General features: G+C 42.2%; 1 protein-coding gene across 1 annotated transcript in view; it reads left to right on the forward strand.

Moving 5' to 3' along the window:
* The first annotated feature begins 287 nt into the window (after positions 1 to 287).
* Positions 288 to 13279, forward strand: part of ankrd50 (ankyrin repeat domain 50) — a 39828-nt gene continuing 26836 nt past the window's right edge. The window contains exons 1-2 of the mRNA XM_088991179.1: positions 288 to 550; positions 4412 to 5299. Of these exons, the coding sequence (XP_088847305.1) occupies positions 4785 to 5299 (515 nt within the window). The 5' untranslated portion in view covers positions 288 to 550; positions 4412 to 4784. The remainder of the gene's footprint in view (positions 551 to 4411; positions 5300 to 13279) is intronic.

Below are 13279 nucleotides of genomic sequence, written 5' to 3' on the forward strand. Positions count from 1 at the left end.
TGTCCTTGAGAGTTTTGAAAGGCACCTTGGAAATTAAATGTATTATTATTATTATTATTATTATTATTTAGTAGTAGTAGTAGTAGTAGTAGTAGTAGTAGTAGTAGTAGTAGTAGTAGTAGTAGTAGTAGTAGTAGTGGTGGTAGTGGTATTAATCAAAACAGCACCAGCCAGGCCTCAAAGACAACATCTCCCGGCATGCCTAGCGCCTGGCATGAATTTTGCATGCGGCCGACTGAAAACCAACAGGAGGGCGGAGAGTCACTGTCCGCGTGCCCGTGCGCGTGTGTGCGTCGGCCGGGCTGCAGGAGGAGCCCGCAACGAGCATTGAGAGAGCGAAGAAAAGACAAGAAAAAAAAGGCAAACGACAACCAATTGAAAGAAAGAAAAGAACGAAAGAAAGGACGACGCGAATGGCGAGCGGACGAAGAAGAAATCCGAATGGCAACAACGCTCGAAAGGCTGCCGTGAAGTTTGCGGCGTGAAACATGGACAGACTGGGTGTCGACTAAGGACAAAAAAACACGACAGAGGGACATCGGCGAAAAAGGTGAGCGATCGTTTTCTGGGTTAAAACAAGCAGCCGAGGGAGGACGTTATTGGAAAAATGGCACATCTGGCTTTGTTGAATGAAGTTCGCACGACGGCTATCAAACATCTGCACCCGATTTGATTGGATTCGAAGTGACGTCGCTTGTTCGTCTACATTGAGGTGTATAAAAATGTGCCGGGTGAGGTTTGCAATTGCTGACCATACACACAACAAACGGAGGTCTTGGTTAGTCTTGAACCTATTTAACATATCTGACTCTTAAACGAGTTATCTCGTCGTCTTTTATTAAAGTGGTGGGCATCGTACGGCCCGCGGGCTGTACATGGTCTGGTAAGAGTATTTTAGCCACCATGCAGTTCGAGGTCATTATTTGTTGTTGTTTTTCCACTAATAACTCATCACACATTTTCTAATACCATCATTTATAGCCGCCTTTCAAAACTCAATGTCACTTTACAGTCACAGGATGAGTTTTTATGTGGGTGAGCAGCGGCAGCCACACACGCCATCGATCACTCAACCTGGAATAACTCAAATAGATAGAAAATTAGCTAGCTGGCGAATAAATAACTAACAGATAGCTAGATAACTAATAGATAGCATATAGATAGAAAATAGCTAGCTAGCTAAGTAGCCAGCTAGATAGCAAGATTGGTTAGCTAGTAATAATAATAATAACGGCAATAATAATAATAATAATACATTTCATTTATAAGCGCCTTTCAAAACTCTCAATGTCACTTTACAGTCACAGGATAAGTTTTTCTGTGGGTGAGCAGCGGCAGCCACACACACCATCGTTTACTCAACCTGGAATAAGTCAAATAGAGAGAAAATTAGCTAGCTGGCGAATAAATAACTAACAGATAGCTAGATAACTAATAGATAGCATATAGATAGAAAATAGCTAGCTAGCTAAGTAGCCAGCTAGATAGCAAGATTAGTTAGCTAATAGATAACTAATAATAATGTTACATGTCATCAAATAATCATGAAGACAATTTCATTGCTAAACAAGCACGTGTATGCAGATGAAGTACACAAAAACAGGTTGTCCCCCATTTTGGATTCTGCAGCTGAGTGCGGATGCGAACTGTTTGGGATTTAAAGGCGCATAGGAAGGAAAGAAGGGGGCGGGGGGGCGGTGACACGGCGGACGTGGATAGCAGAAACTGCAAAAGGGCTACTAGAATTTAGCTTGTTGGGAGCCGGACGTGGATGTTTGCAGTACTGATGGGAATTCCGGCTCTTCTCAGAGAGCCGCTTCTTTTGGTTCGGCTCACTAAAAAGATCTGGCTCTTTTGGCTCCCCAATGGCTCTTCAGTTTGTTTGTTTTTTTGCTTGAATTAATTAACTACCAAAAAATCATGTAAAATTATGTGAAAAATGAATTACTCATGTAAAAATACGCTGTATCAAATATTTGTATTTATATGGCTTGATTTATATGTGCACATAGTTAGCGGATGCTAACTTTCACTTTCCCTGTCGTTACTCTGGTCTGATAATCAGCTTTTCATATTAATAACGCTATCATACCAACTAGTAAAATATATCATAATGAAATAATAACAGCTGTTTTACCTGTCTACCCTCCCCCCCCCTTTCTCCTCACTGCTGCATTTGTCTGTAATTCTCCCCTCCCTCCTCTACAACGGATATCGACCAATCACGTGCGGCTTTAACCGAAGACCGGGGGCGGGGAATAGAGGACAAAAAAAGTCGGCTTCCATTTCCGGCTCCTTGTTAGGAGCTGCCGCTGCTCACTCAGAGAAAAACTTATCCTGTGACAGTAAAGCGACTACCTACCTATCTATTTGCTATCTATTAGCTATCTGTTAGCTATATATCTATATAGCTATTACCTGTCTATTAGCTAGCTAGCATTCTATCTGTTGAGACAAAACAAACATGCGGATCAAACCTCTCAAGATGGAGGACACTGATTTGCTGTGGCGACCCCTTGAAGGGAAATGCCGAAAGGAAAAGAAGAAGAAGCCATCTATTAGCTAAATATCTATCTATCTATTAGCTGTCTATTAGGTAGATAGCATTCTATCTATTTGAGTTACTTAACTATTTATCTAGCTAGCTATCGAGCAGGCTATTTGCTATCTATTAGGTATCTATTAGCTATCTATCTATCTGTCTAGCTACCTATCTATTTGCGATCTATTAGCTATCTAGCTATTAGCTGTCTATTAGCTAGTTAGCTTTCTATCTATTTGAGTTTTTTAGCTATCTGTTTATTATTATTATTATTATTATTATGAACATACAGTTCCCATGTCCACTTCATCTTGGTCGTAAACTGCTACTTAGATTAGCTTCTCTTGGGAGCTAGCGTGATAGGACTCGAGGTCATAGCCAGTATCGATCAGGTTTTTTGGGTTCATTGGAATTTGGATCTTTTGCGTGCTTGAATCTGTTTGTCCTGTTTGACGAGGAGACAACTGAACCTGAGCATGGCTTGTGTTTGCGTTTACGTCGCGTTTAGAGCTATTACTCAACAACCAGCTTTTTGTAAACAGTCTATTTGTGTCGTTTTAGATGAGGGTGAAAAGCGTAGCGCTGTAGATTCGTGTTAGCTTCCTGTGCTAGCCACTTGCTTTTCATTTAATGGACTATAAGGCGATCTTAGTACAACCGCATTTTGAAACAGTATTTTTGTGTTTGTTTACAAGCTAGCCACTTGCCAGGCGCATATCTAAGCAGAAGTGTTAGCTTCCTGTGCTAGCCACTTGCTTTCATTTATTGGATTCTCAGGCAAACTTAGTACAACAGCATGTTGAAACAGAATTTTTTTTGTTCATAAGCTAGCTACTTTCCAGGTGCATGTCTAAACGGAAGTGTTAGCTTCCTGTGCTAGCCACTTTTTATTTAATGGACTCCAAAGCAAACTTAGAAAAACAGCATTATGAAACAGCATTTTTTTGTTTACAAACTAGCCACTTGCCAGGAACAGGTCGAAGCAGAAGTGTTAGCTTCCTGTGCTAGCCACTTGATTTTCGTTTAATGGACTCTAAGGCAAACTTAGAGTAGTACAACAGCAGGTTTTGTTCACAAGCTGGCCTCTTGCCGCTGACGCTATGTCAGAGATGTTCAATCGGACACCATCGATAAAGACTCGAACCCAGAAAGATTGTCTTTTTACTGCCGGCAGGAGACGTAGCCATTCATGACAGACGCCTGAATTCTGCAGCCCTCTGCCAATCTATTTATTAAGAATACAGTAAAGTCTCGTTATATCGATATCGGATATATCGATAGTCCCGGTTATATCGATACTATTTCTATGCACGCACGGACAAAATTACATGCAAACAGGGTCGGATATATCGATAGTCCCGGTTATATCGATATTTTTTCGGACTCCCTTGAATATCGATATAACGAGACTTTACTGTATATGCAAATTAAAGTGATACTTTAGTAAAATATAGTTTTCTTGATTAGAATACCACACCTCTTGAGTTCTAAGCGTGAACAGCTGTAAGCAATAAAACATTGTCTCTTCCATTAACTGATAAATTTGTAACCTGGCTAATGAGCTTTTCCTGTGAAGGAGTTTCAAGTCCTTAATTACTCCTGTGATAATTGGAGTTTCCCAAGTCCTAAATTCTGTCCAAGGCCAGATCTCCTAGATGAAGATGACAGTTTAAATTGCTGTGTCTGTTGACCTCAGATTGACCCCAGGTTGTCTGTGCTTCAATTGTGTATTCGAGTCACACATGTTGACTAAGCATATAACAGCATGAAACTTTGAAATATGATCACTTCTTATTCCCCATCACGCTAATGCTAATAATCCCCATGGTACTATATTAACAAAGCATGTGCTTCTGTTTTGTTTTTCAGACAGTAATGTATAAAAAGTACCGGCAGCCTGCTCCACGATAAAGTAACGGAAACACGACGTTGAATGGACATGCATCTGTGGAAATACGTAAGCAGCTAGCACGGCTAATCGTGCGGAGCCCGTTAGCCGATACGCTCAGGACCGCCATGCTAAAGCGCTGTGAGAATAACAACCAGGAGCGCTCTGTTCACGCAGAGGGAAAACGCTGGAAAAAGTTGGTGGAAAATCTTGTTTTTGCAGCTTTTTAAAGAAAAAAATTATTGGATCTAGAAACGTCTTACTTTTCGGCCAAGCGACGTTTCTGTGAATAACAATGGATGGAATTTAATTAGCTTAGCATGGTGACCATGTGAGCGCGAGAAGGATGGAAGTATGAAGAAGAGGACGATTAGCTGGAACCAGCAAAGCACAATGGCCCACACCAGTTTGCTGCAGGGGAAGCGCTTTTATTGCCGGGAATGGGCCTTCCACAAGATCCAGCAGTGCCTTCACGAGAAAAGGGGCAACCTGAGCGGGGTGAGCGGCACCCCCAGTCAGCAGCCCCCGATCAGCCTGACGTCGGGATCAGGGAAAAACGGGAACTCCTGGGGGGTGTTACTGGTCGGTGGTCCCGGCAGCGGGAAAACGGCGCTGTGCACCGAGCTGCTGTGGCCTACCTCGACGCAGGGAAGCCAGCGAGGCCTGCAACAGCAGGCCCTCGCTTTCCACTTCTGCCGGGCGGACGACGCCGACACGCTGTGCGTCGCCGGTTTCATTCGAGGCCTGGTGGCGCAAATTTGCCGTAGCGGTTCGGTGTTGGGATACGAGGAGAAGGTGCGCGATCCGGCCGTGCAAAGCTCGCTAAAGCCTGGCGAATGCGAGAGGAACCCGACTGAGGCGTTTAAAAGGTAACGTAACACATGTTCACAATGGCAAGTTAAAGGACAACCGACACCTCCCGACGGGTTGAGTCCATAATTTGTAAAATCACTTGAAATGACTTCCACTGAGCGTATTTTACAAAGATTCCACGGCATATCGCTATATTTTACATTTTAAAACTCGCACTGAAGTCTTGTTTTCGAGTTGATGACGATGCCTGACTTGACGTCACGTCAGGCACCCCTCCCTACCTTTTCACCGGTGGATCAGGGTCGCTCTGGTGAAATATGCACACCTGCTCCAAGCTAAATGTTGAAAGCAACCACGAAGAAATAGCATCTATTGACGAAAAGAGACTGTCTCACATGTCCTACCCCGCGTAAATCCGCTTCAATTCCAAGCCGCGACCTCTAACAGATTCCACGGCTGACCCGAGTGACAACTTGATCAGTGATTGCACGTTCAATGAGATCTCGCAATGAAGCTCTACATGTTTTTTTTAAATTCTGTGTAGTGTTTTGTTTGTGTGAGCGCCGTTTCTTGTCTCGCCATCTGCTCACACACAGCGGGTGAAAAAGTAGGTCACAGCAAGGTAAAGCAAAGTTTGTACGAAATGCTCACCAGCAGTCAACATTTTCTCCTCCACCTGACGCTCTGTTTCCCAGGGAAGTCCTCGTCATCTGGTCCTAATCATGAAGACTCAGTTTACCCACGACCGTGACTTTAATTTGACCTTTCAGTTGGTAAAAAAAGCAGATTATTGAAAGGACTAAGATAGTTTGAACTGAAGTAGGATGTTCTATTTGGGGCTGGTATTCATTGAAACTAAAACAAGGTTAAAAAGTGTCATGTGAACTAAGACAAACGTGCAATCAACGACGGAGAGTCTGCGAATATGCATGGTACGCTAGTAGTTAGCGCCGTTTGATTGTAATAAAACATTAGCGCTCTTTTGATGAACCTTGCAAGTACAGTGATACCTCGGTTTACGAACCCCTTGGCTTACGAACATTTCGGTTGACCAATGTTAAATTTATGAAAATTTAACCCTGGTATGCGAACTTTTTCGGGATACGCACGGAGCTGCCACAATGAGTGATGTGTCGTTCGCGAATGAGCCCGTTCTCCTAACAAGAAAATGGCAGCCGTCTTGTTTTGGTCCTCTATTCCCCGCCCCCAGTCGTCGGTTAACGCCATGTGATTGGTCAAGAACGCAGCAGTGAGGAGGTGGGGGTTTAAACATTCAGGAGACAGGCAGACGACAGAGACAGAGTGACAAAATGGATAGAAAACAGTCGCATTTGGACTCGACTGGAAGGTTAAAATTCCCATCAATCAGGTTCCACAAATAAGCCGCACAAGCCATCTTTACACTTGATGCAAAAAGCTATCAACCCAGCTAAATAGAACACAATTAATGAGGAACTAGGTACAATTAGAAAGAAAGAAGGCTACATTCGTCATCAAGTGTTTAATGATGATGAAAGCGGCCACTCCATTCCATCAAGCCATCAACAACCATCACAAAGGTAAATAAAAAGTCTTTATTATACTGTACAGTTTATTTCTTTAATTATAATACCACATCACATTTATTCTACATAAAATAAGGGATATTTTGTGTAGTTTTAAGGATTAGAAAATTAGAAAGTAGAAAATTATGTTTTATGGGGACCTGAGAACGGATTATTCTCATTTTAATGGTTTCCTATGAGAAATTAATTTTTGGGATACACACTTTTCACCTTACACAGTCTGTCTGGGAACCAATTGAGTTCGTAAGCCAAGGTATCACTGTACTTGGTAATAACGATGATTCTGATTCTGAGAGATGCAACACCTAGAAGCCTATTTTTTTGCAGACCTGAGTACTAAGCGTTTTGTTTTCAAAAACATGCACTTTGAGAACCCTTTATTTCTTTCTTTCCTTCCTTTGTTTCTTTCTTTGTCATTCTTTTTATTGAATGTCTTTCAGTCTGTGTCTTTCCGGTCTTGTCGTCCTTCACAACACGAGTCTTGATGCGTCACAAAATAGTGTCACGTTACAAGGGTTTTTCTAGCACCGTTTTTCTCTTTTTACCTTTGAGCCAAGTACAGAAGGCCTTCAGTTTATGACAGTCCACACTAAACTTACAAACTACATGCCATAAAATAGATGATTTAGCGGCATACAATTATTGTGTCATGACACGGCACTGGGAAGTCCACTCACTCACTGACTGCCCTACTCAAAATCAGAATGAAAATAATCAGAATTATCTTTATTGGGTAAGTATGTAGAACACACAAGGAATTTGTCTCTGGTAGAACACACTGCACTAGTATCATCATAAGAAAAATTGAGGCACTCTATACATTATATAGTGATTATTTCAAATGTTTATATTTATGGCCTGGAACTTTTGTTCTTATTATTTTCATACTTACTGTAATTCTGATTGACTGACAGGGCAGTATGAATGGGACTACTATAAACGCCGGAACCCCTTAAGCACTTCATCGATATGAACGACTCACCGAAATAAGGCTTATCACCCACTTTAAGAACCATCAATGAGTAAATGAAAACTGATCGTTCATCATTGGACCCCTGAGAGTGCAGTGGTTCTTAATCTTGTTGGAGGCACACGAACCCTAAACCAGTTTCATATGCTCATTCACCGAATGCTCCGAAACTTTCAATGACTGTACCCACTAACTGAAAACTAGCAGACCGGTGGACGATCCAACGAACCCCTGAGACTCTCGAACCCACTTTAAGCAACGGGGGATCTACCGAACCCCTAGACCCCTGAGACGACTCACCAAACCCCCGAACCCCTAGGGTTTGCCCACGATCCTAAAACTAAACCAGGGGTTTAAGAACCTAGCGAACCCCGGAGACCGACTCACCGAACCCCTAATGCTCAATGACTGCCCACTGCCCACTAACTGAAAACTAGACTGAGGGGTGGACCTCTGCGGTGGACGATCCACCGAACCCCTGAGACTGACTCACCAACCCCTAATGTTCGATCGAACCCACTTTAAGAACCACCAACGACTGTGCCCACGAACTGAAAACTAGACTTAGGGGTGGACCTCTGCGGTGGACGATCCAACGAACCCCTGAGACTGACTCACCAACCCCTAATGTTCGATCGAACCCAATTTTAGAACGCTCAATGATTGCGCCCACGAACCTAAAACTAAACTGAGGGGTGGACCTCTGCATTGGAGGATCTAGCGAACCCCGGAGACTGACTCACCGAACCCCTATGGTTCGATCCAACCCAGGTTAAGAACCACTGCCCTATGCATCGTCTTGCTTCATGGTATCGAGATTGATGGAGCTATTCAAAATAATTGAGAAAAAGTATTGCACGGCAGTAAAACGGTATCGTTACGTCAGTGTGACAGACCTTGGGATTCAAATTGACAACTCGGTGCGCTTGTTTTGACTCCTGACTACCAAGGCTACTCAGTAAAAAGTTAAACAGGTTGCATTTAGTTAAGGGTGTAGTTAAACAATGAGTTTTTTCTTCTTCTTTTAAGAAGTGTTTAGTCTCCAGCAACCCCCCATCCAGCTGTGATTTTCAGCCAGGGGGAGTGCATGTGAGAGGCCCCCGCCAAATTCTTTGGCCTAGTCAAAGTCAAACAAGTCAGTTTGTTGATAGTAATCGCCAGTCGCGTGTTAATGCAGCCAAACTGGTTCAGACACCGCTTGACGTCCACGGCGTACGAGCCGATCGCTGCTTTTCCCACCGAGTACGACGGCGGGCGAGCAATACTTGAGGTATTTTGAGCACACATTTGAATGGTTTGTTTGTCCGGTCTGGACTCATTTGCAATTTACTTGCACATTTCTCTTGGAAATGTCATATTCTTGCTATGCGGTTTTTAACTAGGCACTCGCAGGAACGCTTTCTCGAAGGGACCTGCTCATTTTAAGGTTTCCGTGACACGTTTGTACAGTAGCACGAGTTACTACTTACTCAAGTAATGATTCACACACTATCAAACACATCGATGAAAAGGTTTCTTCGGCCGTTATCTGTACTTCTTTGAAGGTGTCGCACGTTTCGCTTCTCATCCAAGAGGCTTCGACAGCTTCATCCAGAAGTGGCGATGCCAGACCTCTACGATGATAGGTCCCTGCTCTTAGGTTGGGGGGCAGCAGATGACTATTCCCTGAGGCTAAACTGATTACTTCTATTGTCCTGACTGATTATGGTCTATCACTGGCCTGATTGCCCCATTCGTTCTGGTATCACCTGATAAAAAAGTGTGAACACCCCTGATCTAGATAAGCTAGGTAGCTAGTCAGCCGAGCACTCACCATTTAGATGATTTTTGACTTAGTTTTCATTTTTGTACGTCGGGCAGCGAATGAGTTAAAAAGTTACTTTGTCCTTTGAAGCCACAAAAATATGAGCAAGACTGAACTGGGTTGTAAACTCTTTATTTATTTATTTATTTATTATCCACTCAGATAATATCCGCTAGTGATGTTGAGACAGTGGCAAACCACAGAGTGCTGAGTCATCATTGCTACTGTCGTTTCTTCTATTCTGCTCCACTGAAGTTGATGCGTCACAAGAAAGCGAAGTGTGGGGGTTGATGGGAGCTTTTTTTTTTTTGGGGGGGGGGGGGGGGGGGGCTTGCTAAAACATGGCCCTAAATCTTCTGCTGCAGTGCACCACATGAAAGGCTCGGGGAGCGTTGCTTAAACCTCACAAACTAGTGCCGCCCAAGTCAAGGGAGTCAACGCAAGAGTGGAAAAGGAAATACACAAAGTAACCATGCTTAGCCATTTACTCATTCACTGTTTCAGCCATTTCACATTCATTCAGTGCCAGGGTTTTTGTCACTTAAAGGTCAACCGACGTCTCCGGACAAGTTGTGTCGATAATTTGTAAAATGGCTTCAAAAGACTACTACTGAGCGTATTTTACAAAGATTCCACCGCATATACAGTAAAGTCTCGTTATATCGATATCGGATATATCGATAGTCCCGGTTATATCGATACTATTTCTATGCACGCACGGAGAAAATTACATGCAAACAGGGTCGGATATATCGATAGTCCCGGTTATATCGATATTTTTTCGGACTCCCTTGAATATCGATATAACGAGACTTTACTGTAGCTAGATTTTACCTTTTAAGACTCGCTCTGAATATTCCGGAAGTCTTGTTTTTTAGTTGGTGACGAGTCCGTACGTGACGTCACTGAAGGAACGCCCCTGACTGAAAAAAAGGACACATTGTAGCAGTCCTTTCATCACGTCAATGCTTGTTTGGTCTGAAAACATTGTGTTGCACCAGAAAGAGCCAGAAGAGGGCGTCCAAGTTCCATGTAAGGAATTAATCAGCCTGTGGAAACGGGCTGATTAATTCCTCACAGGAGCTTGGACGCCTTTTTCGGCCTCTTTTTGGGTGAGACATTTCCCCCCAATGTTGCCTCAAAATGGCAAAAATAAATTATTTAATGGATTGCAAACATGTATGCTTTCCTCTTCAGAACTATTTGAATCATATTCATAACTGGATGTGTAACATGAAAGCATATTCTCCGAATCTGAAGCCATTGTTTTGATTCTCCAGCAATGCAAGACGTCTTGGCGTGACGTCACGAACTGGGGGTGGGACTTTCTGAAAATGCCCAATTCGCAGCTCAATTTTTTGCAGATTTTGGACAGTTGAAGTCATTTTTATTTGTGTTTTGCATTTGACTAAAAATATCAGCCTGCATGTTTTGGCTATTTTAGATGCTATAAAATGTTTTTCTGATATCAGTTAGGAAACAAAACGGTTGTCCTTTAAAAACGAAGCAAGGTGAATTTATTTTTGAGTAATTTGGTTTGAGTTTGTTTGATGTTGGCAAACAAAGGATTTCTAAGCAAGTCCCCTTTGAAGGACATTGGTCCTGATAGAGTCGTTGACCTGAACTTAAATCTAGAAAGATAATCCAGACGTGTCAAGAAACTTTGTTGGCCTCTCAAACGTGCGTGTCGGCTTTGCAGTCATTCCCCCGCAGGGCACGGTGTCGACAGAGGTGGTTTGGGAGGGGGATCAAGGGGTGGGGGGGGGGGGGGGGTATTAGAGGGGATGAAATTACAGATTCCGTGGGTAGTAGTGATGGGAATTCCGGCTCTTTTCAGAGAGCCGGTTCTTTTGGGTCGGTTCGCGAAAAAGATCCGGCTCTTTCGGCTCCCAAATGGCTCGTCAGTTTGTTTGTTTTTTTGTTGCTTAAATTAACTACCAAAAATCATGTAAAATTATGTGAAAAATGAATTACTCATGTAAAAAATACACAATATCAATATATTTTTATTTATATGGCTTGAACAAATTTATGCTGAGGTTCGCTGAGAAATACAATACAATAAAATAAAACTAAATCAAATATAATAAAATAAAAACATGAAAATACGTTATAAGAAAAAGTAAATCGATGAGAAGGTTTCTTCATCCGTCATCTGTACTTCTTTGAAGCATATATATCCCCACTGTCCAGACGTGGCGGTGCCAGACTCTGCTATGATTGGTCCTTGCTCTCAGGTTGAGGGGAGCAGAGGACTACTCCCTGGGGCTGCACTGATAACTTCTATTGTCCTGCCTGAGTATGGTTCGACGACTGGCCTGATTGCCCCATTTGCTCTGGTATCGCCTCATCAGCATAAGTAAGCCTATGAAGCCTAAGAAGTCGGTTGTAGGAACGATCCAAATTGAACCTCACCCCACCATGGCGATTTAGTGAACGGTTTTGCTGTTTTATGAAAATATCTTCTTTTACTCCCCTTTCAAACCATCTATTTTCTTTCGCTACGATTTTAACCTCATTATCGTCAAATGAGTGTTTGCTAGCTTTTAGGTGCATATGTACTGCAGATTGAGTCTCACTGGTATTATCCCTATGATGTTGATAGTCTTTTTTTGTCCTAAACGACTTTATTATACAGTACAGTTTATTTCTTTAATTACAATACAATAGCTACATTTATTATACATAAAATCAGGTATATTTTGTGTCATTTTAAGTCTTATTTAGTAGAAAATTATGTTTTATGGGGAACTGGGAACGGATTATTCTCATTTTAATGGTTTTTTATGGGAAATAAATGTTCGACAGACGAACTTTTCGCCTTTTTGGGAACCAATTAAATTCGTGAGATAAGTTATCACTGTACTGTCTGTATAGTATGACCGACAAATAAGCAAAGTGAGTCATAACATGGAACTTTCTACTTAGAACAATTTGTCTTGCGTTTGGTTTGGCATTGCGACTCCAGTTTGACCTACTTTTGTTGTTTGTTTCTAATTTTGGGATGGACAACATTCCACATGCATCCTCTTCTATGTGACCCACCCCATAGACAAGCAATTAAAGACAAAGTGAGACTTTGTCTTTGAAGGTCACCAGATCTTGATGATAGATGGTCTAGTAGGCTTTTTAAATTTATTTTATTTCGTTTTTATTTTTTTATCAGTAGGGACCAATAATGGCTCACCAAACCTTCATGTAAGACTAGATGTAATTCAAGCCGTGGTGGGCTGTGAGGGCCTGCAAGGCCTTCTCTGATGGCCTAAAAATTCTGAGTACAATTTTGTTCTCGGTGGGGGTGTATTTATTGTTATTCATTGTGACATACATGTTGAAGAGATACACACTTTCATAAACTGTTATAAATCATTTATACAGCTGGATAGCTGTTGCCTATCTATTAGCTATTATTAGCTATCCGCTAGCTAGCTATTAGTTGTCTAGCTGGCTAACTGTTGGCTATCTGGCTATTTATTAACTATGCATTAGCTTGCTGGCTAGCTGTTAGCTGGCTAGCTGTTGGCTATCTGGCTATCTATTAGCTTTCCATAAGCTAGCTAGCTATTAGCTGGCTGGCTGTCTAGCTGGCTATCTGCCGCTGCTCACCCACGCAGAAACATATCCTGTGACTGTAAAGTGACCTTGAGAGTTTTGAAAGGCGCTTGAAAGGCAATGTACTATTATTATTATTATTATT

The sequence above is a fragment of the Hippocampus bargibanti genome, linkage group LG02 (genome assembly GCF_051943395.1).
Source record: "Hippocampus bargibanti isolate YZ-2025 linkage group LG02, ASM5194339v1, whole genome shotgun sequence".
Lineage (NCBI taxonomy): Eukaryota > Metazoa > Chordata > Actinopteri > Syngnathiformes > Syngnathidae > Hippocampus > Hippocampus bargibanti.